Genomic DNA, 27,671 nt, shown 5'->3' with positions numbered 1-27,671 from the left:
GGCTGCTGCAGGGGCTGTGGCGGCAGTGGCCGCCCGGCAGGCGTAAGATGGCGACCGCGGCGGCGGCGGGAGTCCTGGACCTCCTGTGGGGCTGGCTGTGGAGCGAGCGCTTCTGGCTGCCTCAGAACGTGAGCTGGGCGGACCTGGAGGGCTCCGGCGTCGGCGACCGCTACCCGAGCGCCTGGCACATACTGTGGGTGTTCCCGCTGGCGGCAGGCATCTTCTCCGTGAGGCTGCTGTTCGAGCGGTGAGAGCCGCTGCGCAGGGCCGGGGGCGCCGCGGGCGGGCGGGCGAGCGGGCCGGAAGCCCGGGCGGGGGAGCCGGGGCCGCGGCGGGGGATGCTCCGGGCCCGGCGACGCGCTCCTGGAGCCTGCGTGCAGACGGCGGGTGTGGGGTGTGGGCAAGCGGAAGAGGGTCGAGGGGAGCGCTGCGTCCCCTCCAGTGCACACCCCAGAGTCGGGTGGGGACCTTAAAGGCTGCCTCCCCACCTCCAGGAACCCAAGGGTGAGTCGTGTCCCCGCTGAGCCCCACGCGTGGAACAGGAAGGGCCCAGGAGAACCAGAACTAGTTGGGGTCCCGGAAGCCTGTGTGCTCAGACTTTCCGAGGGACATAGGTGATGCAGGCGATGCAATGTTGCCTAAAGTTACTATAGCTTCTGAGAGTTGAAGGGAACCGGATCAGTTAGGCCCAAAGCCCTGATTTGCTAGCGCGGGTTCCTTAATATGACAGTCTCCGTCTAACTCGGGTAGGGTGTGGCGAAGCCTGAGGCTTCCAAAGTTTGGGGAAGGTGTCGAGAGGAACTGCTCAGCGGGCCTTGGAGGCCTGAGAAAGCAGGAGTGGCCTTTCTGTAGACACTGGAGCATGGCGGTTTATTGGAAACAGCTTTGTGAAACAGCTTCTTAAGTCGTATTCACAAAATACTTGGCTTAACCATGTGCTCCGTGCTTAAGTTTCCCCCTTTCTTTGAATGGTGGGTCGTTTCTGCTGCCAAAAGATACTATTCAGAGAGGATTTGACGTGATTTATTATAGCACTGTGTTTTTGATAAAGCTTACTCAAACTCCAAGAAAATATTTCTGCATAGGCAGGCAGAGGCGTCTTTTGAAAAAAACGAAACAAACTTTATCTAGACAAACACGACTGTAATGCAAGAATGCTCTTTTCTAGTGTGGAGATGTAGTTCAGACAAAATAATCCATTACTCAGAAATACTGTTTTGGATTACTTTAATTTGTCTACGCCTGACTTTTTTTTTTTTTTTTTTTTTTTTTTTAATGTAGCTAGTCACTTATCTGTAATTACTAATACTGTTTGTCTCTTGTAAAAATGCCGTGCCAGACACTCAAGTACAAAAATAAATATACAATAAGTAAATGTAGAAAATGAAATTCAAGCCTTTTCTGGGCCCCCAGGAACTTATAGTTTTTCAAGATCGTCATCATTATTTTAAGTATCCCTGAAGTGGAGGTGCAGACTTAGGAGAAAACTAGACCTGGGCATTCTTTTCTTTAGTATCTGAGGGTTGAAAACAAAATGTAGTGACTGTGGAAGAAAACAGACAATCCAGTACAAAATTTTTTTCATTGTCACAGGGATATTCCTTTTTCAGACAGACATGTGCCAGTTTTGTGACTTCCCTCTGCTATTGCTAAACATCCACATATGATAAAGTTATGCATTCGGAAGCCAGGCAGTGGTGGCGCACGCCTTTAATCCCAGCACTCAGGAGGCAGAGGCAGGTGGATCGCTGTGAGTTCGAGGCCAGCCTGGTCTACAAAGCGAGTCCAGGACAGCCAGGGCTACACAGAGAAACCCTGTCTCGGGGAGAAAAAAAGCTATGCGTTGGGATTCTAAAGGTTGGGATTCTAAAGGTCGCTGTCCCCTGTGGCTGATGACTTCCCTGGAGGAGCCACTGGGAAGGACTGTTTCCCAGGAGAACACTGTGTGTTTCCATGGTTCTCCAGTGTCGGGGATGAGCAAGCCTCCTAACGGACCCTTCTTGTGTAGTGAATACAACCGCCTTGTTTGCTTCTTGTGTGACCTAGAAGTTGACCTAGAGACATTGTTGCTATTTGTTTCCCTTTGAGACCCACCGTGCTCAGAGAGTGCTTGGAATTGACTGCTCCTCTTTTGTGTGCTGGTTTCTCGTAAAGGGAACAGAAGCTACAATTAAGGGACATTAAAAGCCTATCCAAGGGGCTGAGATAGGGCTCAGCTATTAAGAACTGTGCCAGCCCAGCAGGTGGATCTCTGTGAGTTCCAGGATAGCCAGGGCTACACAGAGAAACCTTGTCTCAAAAAACCAAACCAAAACAAACAAACACACACAGCTGGGCGTGGTGGCCCACGCCTTTAATCCCAGCACTCGGGAGGCAGAGGCAGGCGGATCACTGTGAGTTCGAGGCCAGCCTGGTCTACAAAGTGGGTCCAGGATGGCCAAGGCTACACAGAGAAACCTTGTCTCGAAAAACTAAAAAAAACAACAACAAAAACAAAACAAGCAGAAGAAAACCACCGTCAACAACAACAGAAAGCCTATCCAGAATAACTGGGAATGTGGTTCCTCCTGCATTTTCTCCTTTCCAAAATCCTACCTATTCTTCCCAGAAACAAATGGCACAGCAGTTGTGGGCTGGTGAATGCAGATGCCAAGGCCCTGAAGACAGTGAACTGAGTCTAACAAGAGCTGCAGGCTGTACTCACCGTACAGCACTGACTTGGATCCGTAGCACCTCAGAGTTGGGTACTAGACCCAATCAATATTAAGCTCATTTCCCCAGTGTGTGTGATAAACTGTTTTCCTTAAGCCACCTTCCAGGTGTTTTTGTTTGCTTGAGGCAGGAGCTTGATTGTGAAGCTAGCTGTTGTGATACTTTACAGCTGAACTGGCCTTGAACTCACAGGCTCCTCCATCCTTAGCCTCCCAAGTTCTGGGAGTACTTTTATTTATTTATTTATTTTTAGGTGTTTCAAGATGGGGCTTCTCTGTGTAGCCTTGGCTCTCTTGGACCCCCTTTGTAGACCAGACTGTCCTTGAATTCACATCAATCCGCCTGCCTCTGCCTCCTGAGTGCTGGGATTAAAGGCATGTGCCACCATGCCCAGCATTTTTTTGGTTTTTTGAGACAGGGTTTCTCTGTGTAGCCCTGACTTTGTAGACCAGGCTGGGGTTAAGAGCTATGTTTTATATTTTAAGGTGTCTTAACCCTATCCTACTTGATAAAAAGCTTCCTCCTCCAGATAAGGTCTTGCCATGTAGTCTGGGCTAGCCCAGAGCTCAGAAGCCTCCCAAGTGTTAGGCCCCCAGGTCCAGCCTGCTGTGCTGTGCCGCACTTACTTCCCTTCTCATGAACCAACCACAGTGCTTTCCCGCCCCACCCCCCTTTCTATATTCCCTGGAGAGCTGGAGCCTCTCCTAATAGAGATTACTTGAAAACCTATCTGACCATAAATAAAATATATCTTCTGCAGTCCAGACTAGTTTCAGCTTGCCCTTTAACTCTGGTGATCTTCCTGCCCTCACTGCCCCAAGTGCTAAGGTTACAAGCAAGAGCCACCACACCTAGCACTATCATGTATTTTGCTCAAGAGCATACACCCGTGTGGACCTGAGGGTACAGCTCAGCGATGGAGTGCTTGCCCTGGGCTCAGTCTCCAGCACTGGCAAAACCAGAGCTCCAGAAGCAGCTGGTGCCTGGAGCGCCAGAGTGGCCGGCCTGCAGTGTGCAGTGAGCTCTTACTGAGGGGCTGGAAAGGCTCTCCTCGTGCACACGCGTTGGCGTGCTCTGTTGTCCACGCTCCCCGTGCTGTGTTGGTGCTGAGCACTTTCTACCCCTCTGTCTTCTACACACTCTGACAGCTCTGTCACAGGCGGTAGCTCCTCCAGGTTTGTTCTTTTCTTTACTATTATATTGTTAATGGAAATCTGAGAGGATGGTTTAAACTTCATCTGGGGTATCTTCTTTTTGTTTGCTTTGTTTCCGAGACAGACAGGCTCTCTCTCTTCCTCAAGCTGCCCTCCCTCTTCCTCTTGATCATTGGGATCACAGGGATAAGCCACTGCTCTGGATCTGTAAGCTCAATTTTTGTTTTTGTTTTTGTTTTTTTGAGACAGGAGTTCTCTGTGTAACAGCCCTGGCTATCCTGGACTCGCTTTGTAGACCAGGCTGGCTTCGAACTCACAGAGATCCGGCTGCCTCTGCCTCCCGAGTGCTGGGATTAAAGGAGTGCGCCACCATGCCCACTCTAAGTGCAGCTTTTTAGTTTTCTTTTCTTTTTCTTTTTCTTTTTGGTTTTTCAAGACAGAGTTTCCCTATGTAGCCTTGGCTGTTCTGGACTCTCTTTGTAGACCAGGCTGGCCTTGAACTCACAGCGATCCACCTGCCTCTGCCTCCCGAGTGCTGAGATTAAAGGCGTGCGCCACTAGGCCCAGCCGCTTTTTAGTTAAAAAAAGAAATCCTGGCTGCCCTTCTCCCAGAGATCTGTCCTCTCTAGCCCAGTGTTGGTGAGTCCTACAGGGAACAGAGCCTTTGAGAGGAAGAGCCGTGGGTGCTGACTGGGTTGTAAGGAGCGCCGCCCACTCCCCTCCAGAAGCCTGTTCTCTTGGGCACAGTTGAATTGCAAACCACAGAATTAAATGACATTTCCAGATCAGCAGAGTGAGGCTGGCAAAAATGGTCCCTTGGCCCCATCGTATCTACAGTTTACTTCTCAGTCAGCTCCAGATAGTCAGGGCCCTCTGAGTCCCTCCTCACTCTGGAAAAACGTCTCTCCACAGCTTCCTCTGCACAGGAGGCGTTGGTGTTCTGTGGACAAGCAATATTGCCATGACTGAGATCAGGCCCTGATGTTCTCCTACAGACTGCATCTGTCACTGAAAACAAACATGGCACCTCCTGATTCAAAACAATAGTGGAGTCTTCTAAATGGGTAAAGAAGAGGTTAATGAAAGAAAGCGGAAACAACATCTGTACTGTCCTTACCGAGTGGGAAGGAGTGATCTGCCTATTCTGAATTCTTCTAAAGAATATACAGAGTTCTGGCCACTCGCACTTGACTCTGTTTCAGTTTTTTCACTAGGGAAGCTAAGTGAGGTATTGCTGGGAAAGGAGTTGATCACAACTCTTTCCAGACACTGCTGTCCAGGGACCGTTGCCCACTGCACATGCTTTTGGGGTTTGCAGTGCGAAGACTCAAGAGTTGAGCTAGGAGGGCAGTACAAAGTGCACCCTGGCTTTTAAAAATAGCACGTCAGTTTTCAGTTTCATTGAGGCAGGGTCTCTAGTATCCCAGGCTGCCTCTGAGGACAAGCCTGTGTGGCGAGGGCTCCCTCGGTGAGCTACATCCCATCTGTACCGTCTGCATCGCCTACACTTGGACACGCCAGCCCCTTACACAACTTCTGTCTTGTTTTGTTTGAGACAGAGTCTTCTGTAGCCAAGGCTAGCCTCAGACTCCTTATGTAGCTCAACCTGGCGGGCCTTGAGCTCCTAATCCTGCTTTCATTTCCAGAGTGCTAGAATTACAGGTGTGCACTACCATGCCAGATTAGTACTTTAGATTTGTCAAATAAAATCAGTAATGTAGGGCTGAGAGATGGCTCAGTGGTTAAGAGCACTGTCTGCTCTCCCAGAGGTCCTGAGTTCAATTCCTAGCAACCAATTGGTGCCTCACAACCATCTATAATGTGATCTGGTGCCCTCTTCTGACTTACATGAAGGTATACATGCAGGCAGAGCTCTGTATATATAATAAGAAAATGAAAAAATTTTTTTTTGCTATAATAGAGTTTCTCTGTGTAGCCTTGGCTGACCTGGAACTTGCTCTGTAGACCAGGCTGGCCTCAAATTCAGAGATTTGCCTCCCATGTGCTGGGACTAAAGGTGTGCAGCAGCAACAAGATCAAATCTTAACTGTGGACAGGGTGAGTGAGGGCACTCAGGGCTGTGTTGATCAGTCCCTGAATGATTTAGGTCACCAGATATTCTATTTTTAGTAATATTTGATTGACAGTAACTTCTAGCTAACCATCGCTTTGTATTTTTACTTTCGGTCTAAATATGCTCTGTAAACAAACAAGTTTGTTGGTAGTCATATGTGCACAGAAAGCGGCACAGCCAGGGGCAGTGAGAACAGTCACATTTGTGCTGTCTTTGTAAATCCAAGACTTCTAATTGAGTGTGATGCCACAAGCCTGTAATCCCAGCACTTACAAGGCTGAAGTAAGATCACTAATCTGAGGATGGCCTAGCCTAAAGGGTCTGTGCCCAAAGACAAACACCAGAGGAGGGGTTGGGGGTTAGAAAGAATATTCCTTGTGGAATTTAGCGTGTGGGGAACTCCTTCACAGGCACAGCGTGTCTCCCACTAATTAGCTCAGACTGTTGTGGTTTTTAAGTCTTTCTAGGAAATCTCTAATCATAGACTGAAGCTTGGCCGGAGAGCTGCTCGGTTAAGGGTGCTTGTTGTTCTTGCAGAGCTTCGGGGTTCAGTTCCCAGCACCCACGTGACGACTGAAGCCATCCCCAACTCATTTCCAGGGGATCTGACACACTCCTCAGCCTCCAGGCACGCACACACAGACCCAGCTGCAGGCAAAACACACAGTGGCGCACAGCTTTAATCCCAGCACTCGGGAGGCAGCTCAAGGCCAGCCTGGCCTACAAAGCAAGTCCAGGACAGCCAGGGCTATTGCACAGAGAAACCCTGTCTCCCCAAAACCAAAACAAAACAGTAACAACAAAAAAAGATTTGTTTTTGACTAGGCGGTGATGGCATACACCTTTAAACTTAGAGGCAGGAAAGTCTCCCTTGAGTTCGAGGCCAGCCTGATGTACAGAGTGAGTTCCAGGACACCCAGGGCTACAGAGGGAGCCCCTGTAGGAGTAGGGCAGCTGCTTGGGAAGGAGGCTGTGGGTTGATGAGGCAACTGACTGAGCCCACAAAGCATTAGATCGTTTTTTTACCCTCTCTCACCCCTTCTCACACTGCTGAGCCACTTTTCTTTTCTCCTATCTGGTCTTACTTTCTGTTTTGTTTTGTTCTTTGTTATTTTGTGACTCACTGAGTTTTTGTTTGTTTGTTTAATGTTTTTTTTTTGTTTTTTTCCGAGACAGGATTTCTCTATGTTATCTTAGCTGTCCGGGACTCGCTTTGTAGACCAGGCTGGCCTCAAACTCACAGCGATCCACCTGCCTCTGCCTCCCAAGTGCTGGGATTAAAGGTGTATGCCACCACGCACAACTCTGATTTTTTATTTTTAAGATTTATTGTTATTGTTTTTAAGACTATTATGCAGGCCAGAGGAGGGCACCAGATCTCATTATAGATGGTTGTGAGCCACCATGTGGTTGCTGGGAATTGAACTCAGGACCTTTAGGAAGAACAGTCGGTGCTTTTAACCTCTGAGCCGTCTCTCCAGCCCCGACTCACTGAATTTAGTTAGGGCTTCTTGCATGAACAGGGACAACATACTTCAGCTACACCACTCGAGAAAGCAACTCTCCCTCCTTTGGCCATGACTAACTGTCCATGGCTCCTCACTGCATGATTCTGGTTGGCCTTCCTCTGTAGACCAGTGTGACCTTGAACTCACAGATCCGCCTGCTGCTTCTGGAGTGCTGCAATTAAAGTGTGCGATTACCACAACACTCCGTTATTCATTTCTCTTGTTTTGGTTTGGTTGGTTTGGTTTTCTCGAGACAGGGTTTCTCTGTGTAGCCCTGGCTGTCCTGGACTCACTTTGTAGACCAGGCTGGCCTCGAACTCACAGCGATCCGCCTGCCTCTGCCCCCCACCCCCTAGTCCTGGGATTACGGGTGTGTACAACCAGATTTAACTATCAAAATAACTCATGTTCATATATATACCCTTCCTCTCCCTGCTGTATATATTATGCCCACGCCTGCTTTTCAAGTTTCTCTGTCTCCTGAACAGCTGCATTTTACTTCACATTTAAGCACATATCAACTGATCTCTCACTCACAAACGCTTATCTTACTGTCTGTGTGGCTGAGACGGCATAACTAGCTTAGTGGTCCCAAGTTTGCCCGGCCCATGACCACCCTGAGAGCCAAGGTAGGCTCAGTGTAACAGCCTGTTTGTGTGACTTGCTACAGAACACTGGTTAAAAAGCACAGTCTAGACTTTGCATGTTTGTGAATAGTTCACATCTGCCTCTGATGGTGAGCAAATCACAAACGCAAGGCATTATTAGTTTTGAGAAGCAAAGCGGTAGGTGGGTTTGTGCTGACTAACGTACTCAGGCATTAAGAGACCAGAAAAAAGGCAGGATGAAATTACCTCTACAGCGCAGGCTGACCCACGAGACTTGCTCTTGAGGTAGTGGGTGAGAAGAGGCGCTTTCAGGCCAGGCTCGTAGCTGTAATCCCAGCAGGCAGGAGACCAAGAAGAGCATTGCTATGAATTCTTGGCCAGTTAGGGCTACACAGTAAGACCCTGACTTAACCCCCTCACCCCCGAAGTAATTTTCAGGCTGAGGAGACAGCTCAGTGGGTAGGGCACTTGCTGTACAAGTTAAGACCCTGAGCTCAGGTCCCCAGAACCCAAATGGAAACCCTACCCACTATCCCAGCATGCACCTGGTAGAGGAGATGGGAGGTGGAGCCCAGAGAGCCACAGGAAGCTGGTGGACCAGCTAACCTGGCTTTTACATTAGTTAACAAAAGAAACTCTGTCTCAAACAAGGTGAAAGGCAGGACTGTCCCCTGAGGCCATCTCTGATAGCTGCCACTGCCTCCCAATCCGCAAAGAGAAGTCTCTAAAATTTTTTCAACACTTGGGAGCAAAATGACCCAAGCCAGCCTGAACTACAGATAGAGTAAGACCTGTCTCAGCAAAGCAAACAACCATGAAGGATCTCTTGAAAATGTATTTATGTGAGTAAGCTCTAGTCATGTGGGCTGGAGAGATGGCTCAGAGGTTAAGAGCACTGGCTGCTCTTCCAGAAGTTCTGAGTTCAATTCCCAGCAACCACAATGTGTTTCACAATCATCTATAATGAGATCTGCTGCCCTATTCTGGTCTGCAGGTGTACATGCAGGCAGAACACTGTATACATAGGAAATAAATGCATCTTTAAAAAAAAAGATCTAGTCATGTATACTGCTACAGAAATTAAAATTTTAATGGAATATATACATTTATTATTTACAATAATGATGAGTTTGTTCATGATAACTTAACATCCTGTCAAAAATAATTTTTCCAAACTAAAAAGAAAGAAGAGTAATTTTGGTAGTCCTGTATACTATGCTTGCTATCTGTTTTCACTCGGTCTATCACAGTACGAAACACCATGTGGCTGTGTGGTCTCATTGCACACTTAAGTAATATTCAGGGGAATATTATGAAGATAGTTTTGGCTTTACAGACCTTCTGAATGGTACAACTTCTGGGTAGGTAAGATGGCTCATCAGATAAAGGCACCTGACTCCAAACTCAACTGCCTGAGTTTGCGCCCTGAGACCCACATGGTCGAAGGAGAAAACCTGCACACACTAATAAAATAGTCACTTTAAAAAAGGTTTTTTGTTTTGTTTTGTTTTACTTATTTTATTATGTACACAATGTTCTGCCTGCGTGACTGTCCACAAGATCTCATTATTGATGGCTGTGAGCCACCATGTGGTTGCTGGGAATTGAACTCAGGACCTCTGGAAGAGCAGCCAGTGCTCTTAACCACTGAGCCATCTCTCCAGCCCCTGTTTTCTTTTTTGAGACAGGGTCTTTCTATGTACCCCTGGCTAGCCTCAAACTCAGATCCACCGACCTACTGAGCACTGGGATCAGAGGCATGTACCACCACAGCTGGCTACAAAAGAGTGTACATGTAAGTGTACTGTGTGTGTGTGGAGGGGGTGCCCACGAAGACCAAAAGAGTGTGCCAATCTCACGGAACTGGAGTCCTGGTGTCTGCAAGCCTCAGTATTGTGCTAGGAACCGAACTTGGGTTCTCTGGAAGAGTAAACAGTAAGTGCTCTTAACCACTGTTCCATCCTCTGTGGATTTTGACACAGGGTCTCACTGACTTGGAAACTGACCTATAGGCTAGGCTGTCTGGCGAAAAAGCCCTAGAAATCTGACTGTCTCCACCTCCCCAGTGCTGGGGTTACAAGTGTGTACCACCGTGCCTGGCTGCTTTTCTCCTTTAATGTAGGTCAGAGAGTCTTCACACTTGCAAACACTTTACTGATTGCACTAGCTCCCCAGCCACAAATTTCTCTCCTCTCCCTCCCCGCCCCTCCGCAAAGATCGGGTCTCACTGGTTGGCCTGGAACTTGTTATGTAGACCAGAGTGGCCTCGTGGTTTTTCACTGAACTCTGAACTAATGAGGGCGAGAAATGAACTGTGTTAGCTTTGGGTTGTTGAGTCTGTTCCATGGTCAGATAGCACAGATGATGAGCATCTTAGCTCTACCTGTGAGAAAGCTACAGACTTCTTTTTTGTTGTTGTTTGGTTGGTTTGGTTTGGTTCTCCAGACAGGATTTCTCTGTGTAGCCTTCGCTGTCCTGGAACTCACAGAGATCCTCCTGCCTCTGCCTCCCTGAGTGCTGGGATTACAGGTGTGTGCCACCACATCTGGTGTTGAGGTGCAGACTTCTTACTTGGTCCTGCTGAATGTAGTAGCGAGCACCTGATTGAGATAATCTGTTTCTAGTGAAAATGACAATCTTACTGCATACTAAGGATGACCCTTGGACCCCTGATTCTCTGGCTCCCTTATATGTGCTATGATTACAGCAGTACTGAAGATTAAGCCCAGAGTTTTGTACTTACAAGGTACAGTATTTTACCAACTGAACTATATCCTGAGTTCATTAAAGCCTACAGTTAATGAATGTTTACTATTAGGTACCAGACTAGTTGTACATCCTGTCATTTCATCTTTAAAATAATCCTGTGAAGTGACTGCCAGGCTTGTCAACCTCAGCTCAATTCTCTTATTCCCAGAAGTTGTCTTCTGGCCTTCATACGTGTGCCATGGCAAAGGTATATATCCTCCCAATGCACACACACACACAGGAACATGTACACTAAATAAATGTAAACAAAAAAAATTTTTTTTAGCTGATTGTGGGGGTAAAGACTTTAACCCGAGCACTCAGGAGGCAAAGGCAGATCTCTGAGTTCAAAGCCAGCCTGAATTCCATAATTTCAGGCCAGCCAGGAACACAGAAGGGGGAATCTGCCTCAAAAACAACCACAGAAGCCGGGCGATGGTGGCGCACGCCTTTAATCCCAGCAGAGGCAGGTGGATCTCTGTGAATTCGAGGCCAGCCTAGTCTACAAAGCGACTCCAGGACAGCCAAGGCTACACAGAGAAACTATCTTGGAAAAAAAACCAACAACAACAACAACAATAAAAACCAAGCACAACCCTTTGTTGGGACGGAGAGACGCTGAGTACTTTTGAGTGCTTACTGCTCTTCCAGGGAAGCTCTGTGCTGGGCAACTAACTCTCAACCTCTTGTAACTTCAGTTCCAGTGGGATTTGATACATCTGGCTTCCGTGGGCCCATAATTAAGAATAACTGTGTTTTAAAATAAGTAACTAATAGAATAACCATTGATAGATGCTCTCCCACTCTGTAACCGTTTAATGTCCTGTGGCCTCTGAGTTAACAGTGTCTGTCTGACTGCAGGTCTGAGCCTCACGCACCTTCAGGTGCTTCTGGGTTGAGGAAGGGACTTCGTTAAGGGGCTAAGAGAAAGACACAGAGGCTGTCTTCTGCTTTGAGATTGTCATACAACCATGTGGCTAAGAACATGTGGTAGGGAACTTTTTGGTCTCTGATATGGCATGGATTCAAATTCAACAACAAAATGGCTACCCTGATTACCCTTCTGAATGCTACTTAACACCACATCCAAACCGAGATCCTGTAGAACCAGAACAGGTTTCTCTAGCCCAGCTGCCTGGTATCACTGCATGGCATTGTTAGAGTTTCTGTTGCTGTGATAAGACACTGTGTAACTAACAGCCACTTGGGGGAAGGATTTACTGCAGCTTATACTTACACTGAGAGAGTCAGGGCAGGAACTCAGGCAGGGACTGATGCAGAGGCTATGGGGGAGCACTGCCTACTGGTTCACAGAATCTATTTATGTATATGAGTGCTCCATCTGCGTGTATAGATGCACACCAGAAAAAGGCACCAGAGCTCAGTATAGATGGTTGTGAGCCACCATGTGGTTGTTGGGAATTGAACTCAGGTCCTCTGGAAGAGCAGCCAGTGCTCTTAACCTCTGAGCCATCTCTCCAGCCCCAAGTTCCTTAGTCTTTTTTTTTTTTCCAGTTTTTTTGAGACAGGGTTTCTCTGTGTAGCCTTAGCTGTCCTGGACTCTGTAGACCAGGCTGGTCTTGCACTCACAGAAATCCACCTGCCTCTGCCTCCCGAGTGCTGGGATTAAGGGTGTGCGCCACCACCGCCCAGCCAAATTTCTTATTCTTAATCATCAGAGATAATAAATGCTGGACTGGGGACTTAATCCCGAGCCATGGAGACAGCTTGGTAGATGAAGGCCTTGCCTTGAGGGCCTTCGTTACTCCCCAGAGTCCGCATGAGGCTGGACGGGGCAAGCACTGCTGCAATCCCAGTGTTCCTGCAGTGAAACAGAGCAGCTCCCGGGCCATCTGCGTGCACACAGCAGCAAACATAAAAAGGACTCTGTCTCCAACAAGGTAGAAGGCAAGAACCCACGCATGAGGTTGTCTCTAACCTCTGCAAGTTGCCATTGGTGCGTGTGCACGCGCATGCGTCATACGTATGCCAACAAGGAGAGGAGAAACGGTGGAGAAACGGTGCAGTCTCCATTCTGTCTTCTTCAGCAACTGAGATGTGGGCCAGGCACTTAAGACAGCTTTTGTTCTTTAAAAGAACCTAAATTTGGTTCCCAGCACCCATATGATAGTCCACAGCCATCCATCAGTTTCAGGGGATCAGACCAGATCTTATTTTCTCACCTCTGAGGGCACCGGGTGCACACACACAATACACATACATGCATGCAGGCAAAACACTCATACATGTAAAATTAAATGAGTCAATCTAAAAAGAAAGGGAATATCTGCCCTGGATGTTGCATGAAAAACATTTGAGAATGATTCAATCCTCAGCAACAAAACAACATGACCTGGGGGCTGGAAAGCTGGCTCAGTGGTTAAGAGCACTAGCTGCCCTTCCAAAGGACCCAGGTTTGATTGCCAGAACCAACACGGCACTCAAAACCATCTGTAACTCCTGTTCCAAGGATTCTAATGCCATCTTCTGGCCTTTTCAGGTACTGCATGCAATCAAAACGACTTATACACACAAATTAAAAAAAAAAAAAAATCAAGAAAACCACCTTCACTCCCTGAAAACTAAAGCTAAATGGGCATCTCTCTTTATACTGCAGGCTGGCCTCAAATGTTCAATCTTTCTGCATCAGCCCCTCCCCCCACCCCCATATGGATGGAGACAACCTGTGTGCCACCACACCTGCCTTGGCCTTCTGATGCGAGGAAAATTATTAACACTTCACTTGTGAGAGATTTTCCCATACATTGCCTTTATTATTGTTGTTATTTGTGTCTGGAAAACAGGGTCTGACTACCTTCCTAGTGTTGGGGTTAAAGGCATGCCCCACCTAGTATACCAGCACACATAGCCTTTTTTGTTTTGTTTTGTTTTTTTGGTTTCTTAAGACAGGGTTTCTGGCCAGGCGGTGGTGGCTCACGCCTTTAATCCCGGCACTTGGGAGACAGAGGCAGGTGGATCGCTGTGAGTTTGAGGTCAGCCTGGTCTACAAAGTTAGTCCAGGACAGCCAAGGCTACACAGAGAAACCCTGTCTCAAAAACCCTTAAAAAAAAAAAAAAAAAAAGACAGGTTTTCTGTGTGTAGCCATGGCTGTCCTGGACTTGCTTTGTAGACCAGGCTGGCCTCTGAATTCACAGAGATCCACCTGCCTCTGTCTCCCCAGTGCTGGGATTAAAGGCCTGCGCCACCGCGCCCAGCCTGTTGTTAGTTTTTTAAGATGGTAGCCTTGGATGTCCTGGAGCTCACTCTAGATCAGGCTGTTCTTGAGCTTACAGAGACTCACCTGCCTCTGTCTCCCAAGTGCACCATCACTGCCTGGCCTAATCTACCCTTTAAGTAGAAGTCTTTACAAATGAGTCAATGCAGAATATGAAACCAAATAATACGTTTCTGGCTCCTAGTCCTGTATTTCCACGTTTTCTGACATTAATCCACTAGTGAGGACTCTCTTACCATGCCTAGCATGGTTAGAGTTGGACCTTGGGTTTTTCTGTTACAGATTTATTGCCAAGCCCTGTGCACACCGTGCTGGCATCGAGGACAGTGTTGTCTACCAGGTGGAGCCCAACGCCACCCTGGAGAAGGTGTTCTTGTCTGTTACTAAGGTGAGTGAGCAGAGACCAAGAGATGGGCAGCCACGTGATAACGTCTCCATGGGTGGGAATAGTGTGGGTCAGGAAGAAAGGCTAGGCAGCCACGACTCTTCACCCTGGGTGGCCTGCTCTGGGCCTCTGTAGAGAACCTTAGCCTCTCCAGACACCTTTCTGCCAGAATCCCTGGGTTTCACACACCTTCTTCCTCAAACACACGTCATGTCTTTTTCTTTTTTAACTCTTTCTTGCTCAGGCTTCTGATCTAGATGAGAGTGGTTCCAGTGGCCTGTGTGCTTTGGGTTTTGTCTTTGTGTGTATATATATATGTTTTGCCTGCATGTGTGTAATATGCCCCACATGTGTGCCTGGTGCTGGTGGAGGACAGAAGAGGACATCAGCTCTCCTGGAACCTGCGTTACAGATGGACGTGAGCTGCCACGTGTGTGCAGGGACTTGACCTTGGGTCCTCTGCAAGAGCAACGAGTGTTCTGAACCACTGAGCCATCTCTCCAGCCTGTTTTTTGTGGTTTTTGTTGTTGTTGTTTTGAGCTTGTGTATGCAAATCAGAAGACTGGGCTGGAAAGATGGCTCAGTGGTTAAGAGCACCATCTGCTCTTCCAAAGGTCCTGAGTTCAATTCCCAGCAGCCACATGGTGGCTCACAACCATCTGTAATGTGATATGGCGCCCTCTTCTGGCCTGCAGGTGTATACGCAGGTAGAGCACTGCATACATAATAATAAGTAAGTCTTTTTTTTAAAAAAAAAAAAAAGAAAGAAAATCAGAAGACAACTTCTGAGAGTCAGTTCCACCCGTCCACTGTTGGGCCCTGGGTATCAAACTTGGCAGCGAGTGCCTTTACTGCTGAGCCACCTAACTGGCCCTGCCGTTTGTTTGCTTTTAATTTTTAATTTTTTTTTTTTTTGTCATTCAGCATCCAGTGGGCCAGCCTGGGCTCCTTGGTGGGCAGGTCAGTTCAGGGGCTGCTTGTTTCTGGATGAGAACAAACCTCAAGATCAAAGGCCCCAGTTGTTTCTTGGGAACACCGTAGAGCTTTAGGGTGAGGCCCATGCCCTAGGCCAGGCTGTGAGAAGAGTTTTCCATGGAGTGTTACAGTTTAGCTCTTTTAGAATATTGCCAGTGCTGGAAAGAAGGCTCCTTGGTTAAGAGCCCTGACTGCTCTTCCAAAGGTCTTGGGTTCAAATCCTGAAAAATCTTAACCCTTCTCTAGTGCAGGCCCACACTCAGGCAAAATACAGTACCAATAATAATAGTAATTCTGCCGGGCGTGGTGGCGCACGCCTTTAATCCCAGCCCTCGGGAGGCAGAGAAGCAGGCGGATCGCTGTGAGTTCAAGGCCAGCCTGGTCTACAAAGTTGAGTCTAGGACAGCCAGGGCTACACAGAGAAACCCTGTCTCGAAAAACAAAAACAAAAACAAAAGTAAATCTTTAGAATGAAATTGCCAGTATCAGGCAATGGAAACCCAGGCCTTCCAGAAGCCTGTGACGGTACTGCCGCGTTACAGCTGTGGGGGTACTGCCGCCTTACAGCTGTGGGGGTACTGCCGCGTTACAGCTGTGGGGGTACTGCCGCCTTACAGCTGTGGGGGTACTGCCGCCTTACAGCTGTGGGGGTACTGCAGCGTTACAGCTGTGGGGGTACTGCCGCCTTACAGCTGTGGGGGTACTGCAGTGTTACAGTTGTGGCTGTACTGCAGTGTTACAGCTCTGAGTAACCTTCTGTGTTAAATAGCAACAGATGCAGACAGAAGCCCCAGAAGGCAGGTCTGATGAGTCACAGGCCTGGGGGCCTCAGGAGCAGGCAAAACAGCTCAACCATTGCTGCCTTGGCTGGAAGTCAAGGCCTGGCCATCCAGCGGTGATTCTTCCCCAGCATGGAGTCTCAGATGGTCATGATGGATGAATGTTGAGCCTGAGAGGGCAAGCCAGCTAACCTTTATTTTCATGAATCGGATTTATACGCCTTGGGCAGTAGGGAGGGGTCTGAGGTGAATGTGTCTGACTCCCTGGGCCTAGGGGTGCCGGGACACCTCCTTTACATGTAGTAGCACAGGGTCCTATCAGAAGGAGAACACAGTATTATCCTATGGTTGGGGGAAGAGCTTCCAGGTACTGTTAAAGGCCATTTGCTGCAGGTCAGGGTCTCCTAAGCATGAGGTGGGATGTTTCCAGGAATCTCCACATGCTTGCTGAACAGGCTCTATCAGGAAATGGTCAGGCGTGTAATCGCTGAGGGCCATGTGACACTGATTAGGGGACCTGGGGGCCCCAGATCAGAGGAAGAGAGGAACCCGCTGAGTCCACAGTTATAAACCAGGCTCTGTGGTTATCTGAAAATGTCAGACTTTGACCTTAACCAGCAGAGTGCCACAATTTCTTATTTTTATGTGTATGGATAGTTTGCCTGCATGCATATAATGTGCATTACACATGTACATGTGGCCTCAGAGGCCAGAAGATGGCATTAGATCCCTGGTTCCAGAATTACAGATTGTTTGAACCACCATGTGGATGCTGGGAACTGAATCCTGGTCCTCTGGAAGAGCAGCCAGTGCCCTTAACTGCTGAGCCATCTCTCCAGCCTCCAGTTTGTTTTTTTTTTTTTTTTTTTTTTTGGTTTTTCGAGACAGGGTTTCTCTGTGTAGCCTTGGCCATCATGGACTCGCTTTGTAGACCAGGCTGGCCTCGAACTCACAGCGATCCGCCTGCCTCTGCCTCCCGAGTGCTGGGATTAAAGGCGTGCGCCACCACGCCCGGCTTTCCAGTTTGTATTTTGAATGCCCTTGTTAACTCAGCTTGTGCTGGAGAGAGAAAATTAAACAAAAATGTGTAAGATAGGAATTATTTATTTATTACTAAAAAAGTGATTTTCAAGTTGAAATTAGGGGGAAAATAAAATCATTACAATTTCTTTTTATGTGCGTACACAGTGTGCGTGTGCACGCGTGCGCGTGTGTTGGGTAAATGAATTGATGTTAAAGGTCAAGGTCAAGGTCAATTGCTTTAGAGTTGCCATTCTGACTGGACAGAAGTTCCTCAGGCTGTGTAGAGTCTGACACTTCGCAAATGCTTGACTTTCCTAAAGTAGCTGTGTGATGTCTTTATTTGTAAGTTAATTAAAATAAAGTGGCTTTGTTTAAAAAATGATTTGGGGATAAAGCATGGAACAGGTAAATGCACTTGAGCCACTGTGGTTGTCACCGCTCTACCACTCAGGTAGTAAAGGGAATTCTCTGGGAGTCTGTGGAGAAGGTGTGTTCTAACTCTGGCTCTGCCTCCACAGTACCCTGACGAGAAAAGGCTGAAGGGCCTGGCAAAGCAGCTGGACTGGGATGTCCGAAAAATCCAATGCTGGTTTCGCCATCGAAGGAATCAGGGCAAGCCTCCAACGCTCACTAAATTCTGTGAAAGCATGTATGTGTGCATAGGGAGGAGAGACTGGGACGGGTGGGGCACAGTTGGGCTGTTTGCTGTGGGGAAATTAGTTCACTATTAGGATAAAACCCTCAGTTGACTAGGTATGTCTGATTCTAATGTTCAAGATAAAAATGTAAAAGCCAAGGTACAATTGAAATAGAGCTTATGTGCTAGTTTTGTTGAAACAGGGTTTCTCTGTGTAGCCCTGGCTGTCCTAGTCTTTGTAGACCAGGCTGGCCTCGAAGTCACAGTGATCCACCTGCCTCTGCCTCCCAAGTGCTGGGATTAAGGGCGTGTGCTACCATGCCAACCCACACACACACTTTAATGATATAGCCTGATCTCTGTGATTTCGAGGCCAGCCTGGTCTACAAAGCCTGAGTCCAGGACAGCCAGGGCTCTGTTAAACAGAGAAACCCTGTCTCAAAAAAACAACAAACCTCTTAAAATGGACTGGAGGTGAATTCTAGTAACTGCATTTATGTAAGTAGGTATGTATACCCCTACCCACCTTGACAGAAGTAGGACCAGCATGCGCTCTACTTACAGTTCTGTGGGAACTTCTCCTCCTGTATTTGAAATCACAGAAGGGTTTGTTTGTTTGTTTTTCATGACAAGTTTCTCTGTGTAGCCCTGGCCCTCCTGGAACTTACTCTGCACACCAGGCTAGCCTTAAACTCAGAGGCCCTCCTGCCTCTGCCTGTACCTTCGATTAAAGGCATGCGCCACCACTGCCTAGCGATCAGTTTTTAATTCTCTAGAAATGGCTGGTAATCACTGTCATGCAATTTGAAAACTGAGTACACTGAAGGAGTCTAGTAGGAAAGGAAAAATCAGGCCAGTATATTCTTTGGAAACCTGTTGTGAACAGAGGCTCGGAGCTGGCGCTGGCCTTTCAGAGGTCAGTTTTGTCCCAGTGTGCGATCTTGATCCCCAACCTTGAGTGTGTGTGCGCGGGGGTGTTTTAGAGTAGCCATTTACCCAACCTCTGCTCTTTACTCGCCCAGGTGGAGATTCACTTTCTACTTATGTGTGTTCTGCTACGGCCTTGGATTCCTCTGGCGGGTAAGTCTGAGCTCTTTGTGCTCTCTCTGGGCTTTAATCCTGTCTCCATGTCTTGGTTTCTAGAAGTCAACATTAAATACCTTCAGCTGTTCATTCCTCCACATATGCTTGACTTTGAACAGAAAGGAAATTTAAAGTCTGTAAGCTTTCCACATTAGGATGCAGAAAAGGGGCTGAGGTCCTGGGCCCACTCTACACAGAGCCTGCAGGCCACTGATGCCACCGAGAGAGGAGTTAGTCTTCCCCAGGGATGGTTATCCACAAGCCGCAGTCAGCTCTGAAGTCAGTTGCTACAAGCAGCACTAAATGCACTCGGCAAGTTGTTTATATAGGTATATACATGTATGTAACAGTAATAAAGAAAGAAAAAGAGGCATGGACTGAGAGGGCACCAGGCAGCGGTTACTGGGGGAGGGAATAATACAATGATACATTTTTATATTTTTGGTGTTTTCAGGACAGAACCTCTCTATATAGCCCTGTCCTAGAATTCACTACATAGTTCAGGTTGGCCTCAAACTCACAGAGATCCTCTGCCTCCCAGTGGTGGGATTAAAGGTGTGCACCCCTACACATGGCTGTATATTTTAATTTTTAAAAATTGTAAAAAAATAAACATGAGGTTTGTTTGTCTTTTGTTTTGTTTTGTTTTTGTTTTTGTTTGTTTGTTTTTTTTTTTTTTGATACAGGGTTTCCCTCTGTAGCCTTGGCTGTCCTAGACTTGCTTTGTAGACCAGGCTGGCCTCAAACTCACAGTGATCTGCTTGCCTCTGCCTCCTGAGTGCAGTGCTAGGATTAAAGGTGAGTGCCACCACGCCTGGCTTGTCTTTTGTTTTGTTTTGGTGTTGGTTTTAGTTTTTTGCTTTTTGCCTCTGCCTCCCCAATGGCTGAGATTACAGGTGTGCACCACCATGTCTGGCTCTTATCTTTTAAAAAGGAACAAAAAGAAAAAGGGGCTGTAAAATATAGTAAGAGAGAAAGAAGCCAGGTGTGGTGGCACACGCCTTTAACTCCAGCACTTGGACTCAGAGGGAGACAGATGTTTGAGTTTGAAGCTAGTCAGGGTTACACAGAGAAACTGTGTTTGGGGGAGAGAGAAGAGGAGATAGAAGGAGAACATAAATTACATAAGTGCCATGGCACACACACATTAATAATAAATAAGGTTACAAAATAAATTAGGCCAAGCATGGTAGCCCATGTCTTTAATCATAGCAGAGGGCCGAAGCAGGCAGATTTCTGGTGGCTGCCTGGTCTACATAGTCCTGTTGCCACGGACTGACTCAGTCAGGTATAGATACTTGGGAACGAGAGTTCTCAAAGTGTCGGTGGGCAGAGATAGGTGAGTGACAGAGACAAACCAGGGGTAGTGTTTGAATCTGAGTGTATTTTGTAGGCAAGCAAGTTAGGTTTTTATACACATTTTTTGGAAATGGGGAGTGTTTATGTGGTTACACTATTTTTCATTCAAGGAAGTTAGGCACACACAATTCAAAATATAGGATGCAAAGTAATGATGTTGTCATCAATATTGAACCATCATTCCTAAGTCATTAGATTAGTATCAGTGCGTGTGCCTCTTTATCAAAGGTCAGTGTTCTCATGTCATGATTAATCCTTAGCTATGTTTTTCTTAACAAGTGGAGCGGAACTTGGTGGTAACACCACCTGAATGACCCTTGGCTGCAGTCTCAAGTTAAGGTGTCTCCTAGCAACACAATTATGTTTGAAAAGTTCTTGCTTTTTTTTTACGGTTTATTTGTTTTATTTATTGCATATGAGTGCCCTATCTGCAGCACAGGGCATCAGATCACATTACAGATGATTGTGAGCCACCATGTGGTTGCTGGGACTTGAACTCAGGACCTCTGGAAGAGCAGGCAGTGCTTTTAACCACTGAGCCATCTCTCCAGCCCCTGAAAAGTTCTTGATATGATAGTGTAGGTCAGAAGAACAGGACGTTCCAAACAGATGAGAAGAAAAACTGCAGTCATTTAGTCCTGGCAGGAGCATCAGACCCGTTCCAGGAGGCTCTCCCTGAGTAGGGGCCGTCGCCTCGGGCTCTGCAGTAACATTTGTCACACAGACTCTACTGGAGGGGTCGTGACACCCTGTCACAGAACAGAACAAAAGAATAAAATAAGGTAGAGGCAGCCAGAGAGATGGCACAGTGTTAAGAATCACTACTGCGCCGGGCGTGGTGGCGTACGCCTTTAATCCCAGCACTCGGGAGGCAGAGGCAGGCGGATCGCTGTGAGTTCGAGGCCAGCCTGGTCTACAAAGTGAGTCCAGGAGTCCAGGATGGCCAAGGCTACACAGAGAAACCCTGTCTCGAAAAACAAAAAAAAAAAAAAAAAAAAAAAAAAAGAATCACTACTGCTAGTGATAGAGATGGCTCAGTGGCTGCTCACCCAGAGGACCTGGGTTCGATTCCCAGCACGCACATGATTGCCTTCAACCATCCATCTCTAGCCCTCTTCTAGCCTCTGTGGACGCTGCACACATGTGATACGCAAACAAATGCAGGCAAAACATCCATACACAGAAAATGATAAAATAAAATGAAAAAGAATACATACTGCTGATGTAGTAGACCAAAATCCAGGTCCCAGCAGTTAGACAGCTCAGAATCGCCTGTAACTCCACCTCCAGGATCCAACACCTCTGGTCTCTGCAGGCACCTGCACTCATGTACATAAATAAATAAACTAAAAACACATCTTTTTAAAATTCAGGGGCTAGCATTGAGGATGACATACTGGTAAATGCACACTGAGAGAAACCCTGCCTCTGGGGGAAAAAAAAGAAAAGAAAAAAGGCTGCAGCACGTTGTTCTTGTAGATCTGAGCTGACTCACTCACCTAGCTCAGGGTAGCTCAGGGTGTCTCCGCCTCCAGGGGTTTGATCCCCTTTTCTGGCTTCTGAGCACCCATTCACACGCACAGACTCAACGTGTGTACCCGCCATTTAAATAAGTAAACAAATTAGCTTTTTAAATGTTGTGCCTGGGAGGTAACTGAGTTGGTAAAGTGCTTCCTGTCAAAGCACAAAGACCTGAATTGGGCTCCCAGTGCTTCTGCGGCACAGGCTGGCCTAGAACTCACAGTAGTCCCATGGTTTAGTAACACGAGGTCTTGTGTGACCACAGCTGGTCCAGAGCTCACTGCAGAGCAGACTAGTCTCCAGGTCAAATCTAGTTCTCAGAGGCTAAAGGTGCCAACGAGGGTTTCTGAGTTCAAGGCCAGCCTGAACCGCCTTCACCTTTTTTTGCATCTTCCGTTGTGACAGTGGTCTGGTTTTGTTCTGTTGGTTTTTGAGACAGACTCTTGCTAGGTAGCTCTGGCTGGCCGTTAGCCTGCTTTGTGGTTCAAACTGGCTAACCTGACATTGCAGCCTAGGCCTCCCACACTGCTGGGGTTGCTGGTACGCCACACACCTACTTGTCCTCTTTCTTGAACGCCCTAGCTTAGCGAGAGAAAGGACTATGTAGGGTAGATCTTGTAGCCAACATGGATTGTCTGTTGTGTTTTATTTTCCTTAGACGCCTTGGCTGTGGGACACCCGACAGTGCTGGCAGAACTACCCCTATCAGGTAGGTCTGGGCTTGTCTTTGTGTAAGGTAAAGGGGGGTGACAGTGCATCGTGGGCCAGGACGGCAAGCGCAGGCACTGTCCCTGACACTGTGAGTCACATATCCAAGGCAGAAATACCAAGTGAGCTGCTGTCCAGGTCCTGGGTCTGCATGGCCCTGCTGTGCTGGAGCGAAGAGCAGTTCTCTGGTGTTAGTTGAAAAGGTCCTCCGTGACTCCGGGTCCTCAGGAGCTATTAGAATCCTCACAGGGGCATCTCGATTCTAGTCTGCACTGTGAGGTTTCAGGGGAGTGGAGAGTGGAGGGAGAAGGAAAGCGAAGGCCACTCTGCCCAGAATCCCAGTCACACTGGGCTGCAGTGTGCGAAGCTGAGAGCCAAGATGAAGAGAAGGCTGATGACCCTGGGCAGCCGTGAGGAGGGGGAGGGCGGGCTGCACAGCGCGCGTGCTGCCCAGGGGGCCTGGCCAACTGCTCTTCTCTCTTGCAGCCGCTCTTGCCAGAGTTTTACTACTATTACATCACGCAGCTGGCTTTCTACTGGTCTCTGATGTTTTCTCAGTTTATAGATGTTAAGAGAAAGGTAAGGACGTCACCCTCAGCGCCCGCTACCAGCTCTGTTACAACCGTCGCAGCACACTCCCTCATGAGAAGGGAGCGTGGGGGGGGGGTGTCACTAGCTTTCCATGATGTTTTCAGAAATGAAATATAACTAACAATGAATGTGTGTCAGATGGCCAGGGCCATGGGGGTGGGGTGGGGGCAGTGGGGAGGGCAGCAGGCAGCAGATAAGCTCGCTCTTTCCTTTCCCTCTTTGCTATGGATAAGGTGTTGCCAGATTCTGCCAACAGCCCTCCTGGTTTCTCTGTGTAGTCCTGGCTGTCCTGGACTCACTATGTAGACCAGGCTGGCCGTGACTCACAGAGATCCTCCTGCCTCTGCCTCCCCAGTGCTAGGATTACAGATGTGTGCCACCACGCCCAGCCTCCTGTTCTTTTATACCAAAGCTCAGGGTGGTACAGGTGCTATGTAATGAATTCTTGCTGGGTGGTGGCACATGCGCCTTTAATCCCAGCACTCGGAAGGCAGGGGCGGGTGGATCTCTGAGATGGAGAGCAGCCTGGTCTACACAGTGAGTCCAGCACAGCTAGGGCTACACAGAGAAACCCTGTCTCCAAAAACAACAAAAAAGATTAATTGGTAGCTGATAGGCAGTTCTCTGGCACTTTATTTTAGTGTGTGTGTGTGTGTGTGTGTGTGTGTGTGTGTGTGTGTCCGTGTGTGTCCAGATGCCCACAGAGGTCAGAAGAGGATGTCAGATCCCTTGGAACTAGAGTTACAAGCAGTAGAGAGCCACCTGGCATAGGCACTGGGAACCAAAGTGCTCTTAACTGCTGAGCCAGAGGGTTAGACCCGAGGACAGCGCAGCCTTTGCTGCCGTTTCTTCCCAGGACTTCCTCATCATGTCTGTTCATCACCTGGCCGCCGTCACACTCATCACCTTCTCCTATGTCAACAACATGATCCGAGTGGGAACCCTGGTCTTGTGTCTGCATGACTTGGCAGACTTCCTGCTGGAGGTAAGGACCGGCCTTGATGCTTCATTGTTCCTCGCTCCCTTCCCTGACATGTGAGAACTTTCTTCCCAACTCCATTTTTATCTTTTGTCCAGGCTGCCAAGCTGGCCAATTATGCCAAACATCAGCGGCTCTGTGACACCCTGTTTGTGATCTTTGGTGCAGTGTTTATGGTCACTCGTCTAGTGGTCTACCCATTGTGGTAAGTTCCAAGGCTGTGAGCGATGGTAGGTGTCTAATGATGCCTTTTGCCAACTTAGTTTTCTACTCTGTTCTTGCCGGTCGCACACTAAGAACCCAAGTGCCCTGCCCTTTCCTCACTGAGGCCCAGCCCTGTGGACCTGGGGCCCTTAGGCAGTATTTCTAGTGAGTCAGGGTGTGGGTGTTACTGGCTTCTGGCTTTTCTTGTTCATCTCGGCTGAAGTCGCTTATCACTCCTTTGCCCTCTTCTGCACTGTTCCAGCTTCCCAGCTTCCCTTGCTTTGGTCTTGCTCTATGCCGCTTCCTCGTCCTCACCGGAAGACATGTGCGCACACTTCCCTGTGCGCTCAGTGCCTGGACTAGAAAGTCAGTGACTGGTGGAAATTCTGCCTAGTCTCTGCAGATCAACCGCTCACATCCTCTGCACCTAAGACTCTAAGTCACTCCTAAGATGCAGGCCTCCCGCTGTCCCGCTGTGTGATGTGCGGGTCTGCAGTGATTAGCAGTAAGACAGCCCGTCTCTTCCTACGATTTCATCTCCCCCCTTGTCTCAGAAGGTAAAGACACCTCAGGCTCCTCTCTTTTCTCCTAGGAAATGTCATCCCTGTTGTGATGAATTTAAGGTGTGTGCGGAAGGAGCAAGGCGCCGACGCCCTGGGGCTCCGTTCTTCCGTGTGCCTAACTTGGCTGCAGCCTCTGACTCTTGTCTCCTTCCAGGATTCTGAACACAACCCTCTTTGAGAGCTGGGAGATCATCGGGCCCTACTCCTCCTGGTGGCTCTTCAATGGCTTCCTCCTGGTCCTGCAGCTTCTGCACATCATCTGGTCTTACCTAATTGCACGAGTTGCTTTTAAAGCCTTGATCCAGGGAAAGGTAAGGATGAAGCCTGTCCCTCTGTATGCGTGCTCTGCTGTCCTTTGTCAGTCCGGGAGCCTCAGCTACACAAGCAGGCCCCTGCAGGCTAGGGGTGCAGCTCAGTTCTGCGTGACAAGCTGACTTTGATCCTAGTACCACATAACCTGGCATGGTGGCATGTGTGCCTATACTCCCTGTGCTAGAGAGGTAAAGCAGGAAAACTACAAGTTCAGGTCATTCTTTGCTATGTAGTAAGTTTGAGGCCAACCTGGAATGCTTGACACCCTGTCTCAGAGATGAAGCAGAAACAAGAGAGTGGCTCTGGATGCAGAGCTGAGGCTACAGCCTGGGAAGCCAGAGTTCATCTAATGTAGCTAATCTAAGGCGGCCTTGGTTTCTGTCGGGAGCTAAGCACCTGCCTCACTCCATTTGAAGCAAGTCTTGAGAGAGCACTGACAAGTTCTGTGTTTTAGTGCAAAACTGGCCAGGAAAGATGCCATGCCTTTTAGGCAGCTGAGCCCAGGGCCTCTAAGTGCATGCTGAACACGCATTCTGTCACGTAGCTAATTCTGGCCCTGAGAGGAGCTGCTTAATGACAGAACGTGACTGACATTTGCACATCCTAAAGCAGTCACACTGGGGTCAAGCAAGAAAGCTGCCAGTTGTGCAGAACCCCAAGTGGGACGTTCCAGACTGTACAGAGGGAGCGTGGCCTGGGTACCCACTTTCTGCTGTCGCTGTTTGTGATGCAGTAATTGGTTTCAGAACTTGTGTGGTACGCCTGTGCGTCTTGTTGTAGCTACTGGACATCTCTCGTCCCTGCCTTTCTTTCTGACTAGGTGACCTACCCAGGATGGGTCAGACCCGACTCTGTACCTCCTGCTCTTTTCACCTCCTTCCTTTTCTCTATGCCTGCTGGGAGCTGGACGGTCTCACCCTTTGCATGTAAGTGCATCTGTACTGGTCGTACTGAGAAGCACCTGACTGAATGTGTTCTCCTCTTCCCACTGTCCTTCCTGGTCCCAGCTGTCTCAGAACGTGCTCACTCACCTAACTATGCGGCTATTGCTGATTGGAGCTGACCTTACCAGGTCCCTTCCCCAAATTAAGGCAGGATTAAGTCTAGTCTCTAATGTGTTTTGCCTCTTAAGCCTCTCCCTCACCTCACTAGGGAGGCATTCTGCCCTCTGGTGGGAATCCCCTTGACATGAGGTAAGCACAGTTGTCTTGAGTTGGGAGTCAACAGCTAGTCAGCCACAGAACTCATCTGAAGCAAATACCTGCTGCCTTCCTTTATAACAGCAGCTGTAGCCATGTTCCTTCACCACTAATGCTTTTTAAATGATGTTTGTCTGTCACTGTATGTTATAGGGGTCATTATCCTAACACGTGTCACCGGGTTTTCTCTATTTTTATGGCCTAATATGTAGAATTTGAAACCCTTTGATGTGCAGGGTGGTGACTCATTGGAAAACACCACCTTAACCCAAAACTTTCATTTGAAAATACAAAACAAGCCAGGCATGGTGGTGCACACCTTTAATCCCAGTACTCTGCCTTTTGAGGAAGGTGGATCTCTGTGAATTCGAAACTAGCCTGGTCGACAAAGCTGGTCCAGGATAGCCAAGGCTACACAGAGAAGCCCTGTCTCGAAAAACCAAAGCGGGGGGTGGGGGGGGGTGGAGGGGGATATACAAACCAAAGCACAGGTGCTGATGGGGTTGGGAAGGCTCTCCACGCTGACTGCCTACCCATCCCTTACTTTGTGTCCTGGTGATGCCAGAATGTCCTGTTGAGTCCAGTGATAGCAGAGTCAGGATAACCAGGCTGAATAAATACAGTGTCCACAATCATCAGAGATAAAGCACAGTGGCGCTCGCGTGCACTGTTTCCTTGTGAGTGAGGGGAAAAGGTTCTGGAGTTTCCCTCACAACTGCACATGGACTCAAGAGTGAGTGGTTGTTTTCCCAGGCTGTTCCTAGCCTATGCCCTTTATCAAAGCAGCCTTGCTGGCACAGAATGGGATAGAGGAGAGCAAAACAGAAAGCAGGCAAAATCTGCTCACCATCACAACCGCCGGTCCAGTACCGTAGGCTGTCACCTGAACATAGGCTAGAGTGGGAACAGTACAAAGGCGGGCTTGAGGTTAACCTGCCCTGGGACGCTGTTGCTCACTGTTTTCGGTCCTGTCCCACTCAGGTGTCTAAGGATGATCGCAGTGATGTGGAGAGCAGCTCAGAAGATGAAGATGAGACCCCCCCCACACACAGCTTCCCTAGCAGCAGCTCCAGCAACGGTGCCAACTGCCTGAATGGCCATACGGGAGGCAGCCACTGGGCTGAAGAGCATGGGACTCGTAAGGCCGTTAGCAGCCCACTCTTTGGGGCCTCCCCACACCTACACTCCTGTGACTAGAAGAACTGTAAGGCACCGAGGAACCAAAGAAACAAGTAGTTCTGTGTTTTAAAGAAACTCTGCCACTCTGTATTTAATGCCCCTCATTTCTTTGGTAATGTTATTTCTCTGTGTTT

At 48.3% G+C, this 27,671-nt stretch overlaps 1 protein-coding gene across 1 annotated transcript; it reads left to right on the top strand.

Annotated features, from left to right (window-relative positions):
* Positions 1-32: 32 nt before the first annotated feature.
* Cers5 (ceramide synthase 5) lies at positions 33-27,665 on the top strand. The gene is made up of 10 exons (XM_051160343.1): positions 33-247; positions 14,323-14,428; positions 17,721-17,851; positions 18,862-18,919; positions 22,461-22,511; positions 22,997-23,089; positions 23,958-24,086; positions 24,179-24,285; positions 25,002-25,158; positions 27,340-27,665. Exons 1-10 carry the CDS (start codon positions 48-50, stop codon positions 27,553-27,555), a joined length of 1,248 nt encoding a protein of 415 aa, XP_051016300.1. The 5' UTR covers positions 33-47; the 3' UTR covers positions 27,556-27,665.
* Positions 27,666-27,671: the final 6 nt, after the last annotated feature.

The sequence above is a fragment of the Acomys russatus genome, chromosome 17, assembly GCF_903995435.1.
Source record: "Acomys russatus chromosome 17, mAcoRus1.1, whole genome shotgun sequence".
NCBI classification, from domain to species: Eukaryota; Metazoa; Chordata; class Mammalia; order Rodentia; family Muridae; genus Acomys; species Acomys russatus.
This window is presented reverse-complemented; position numbering and strand designations above follow the sequence as displayed.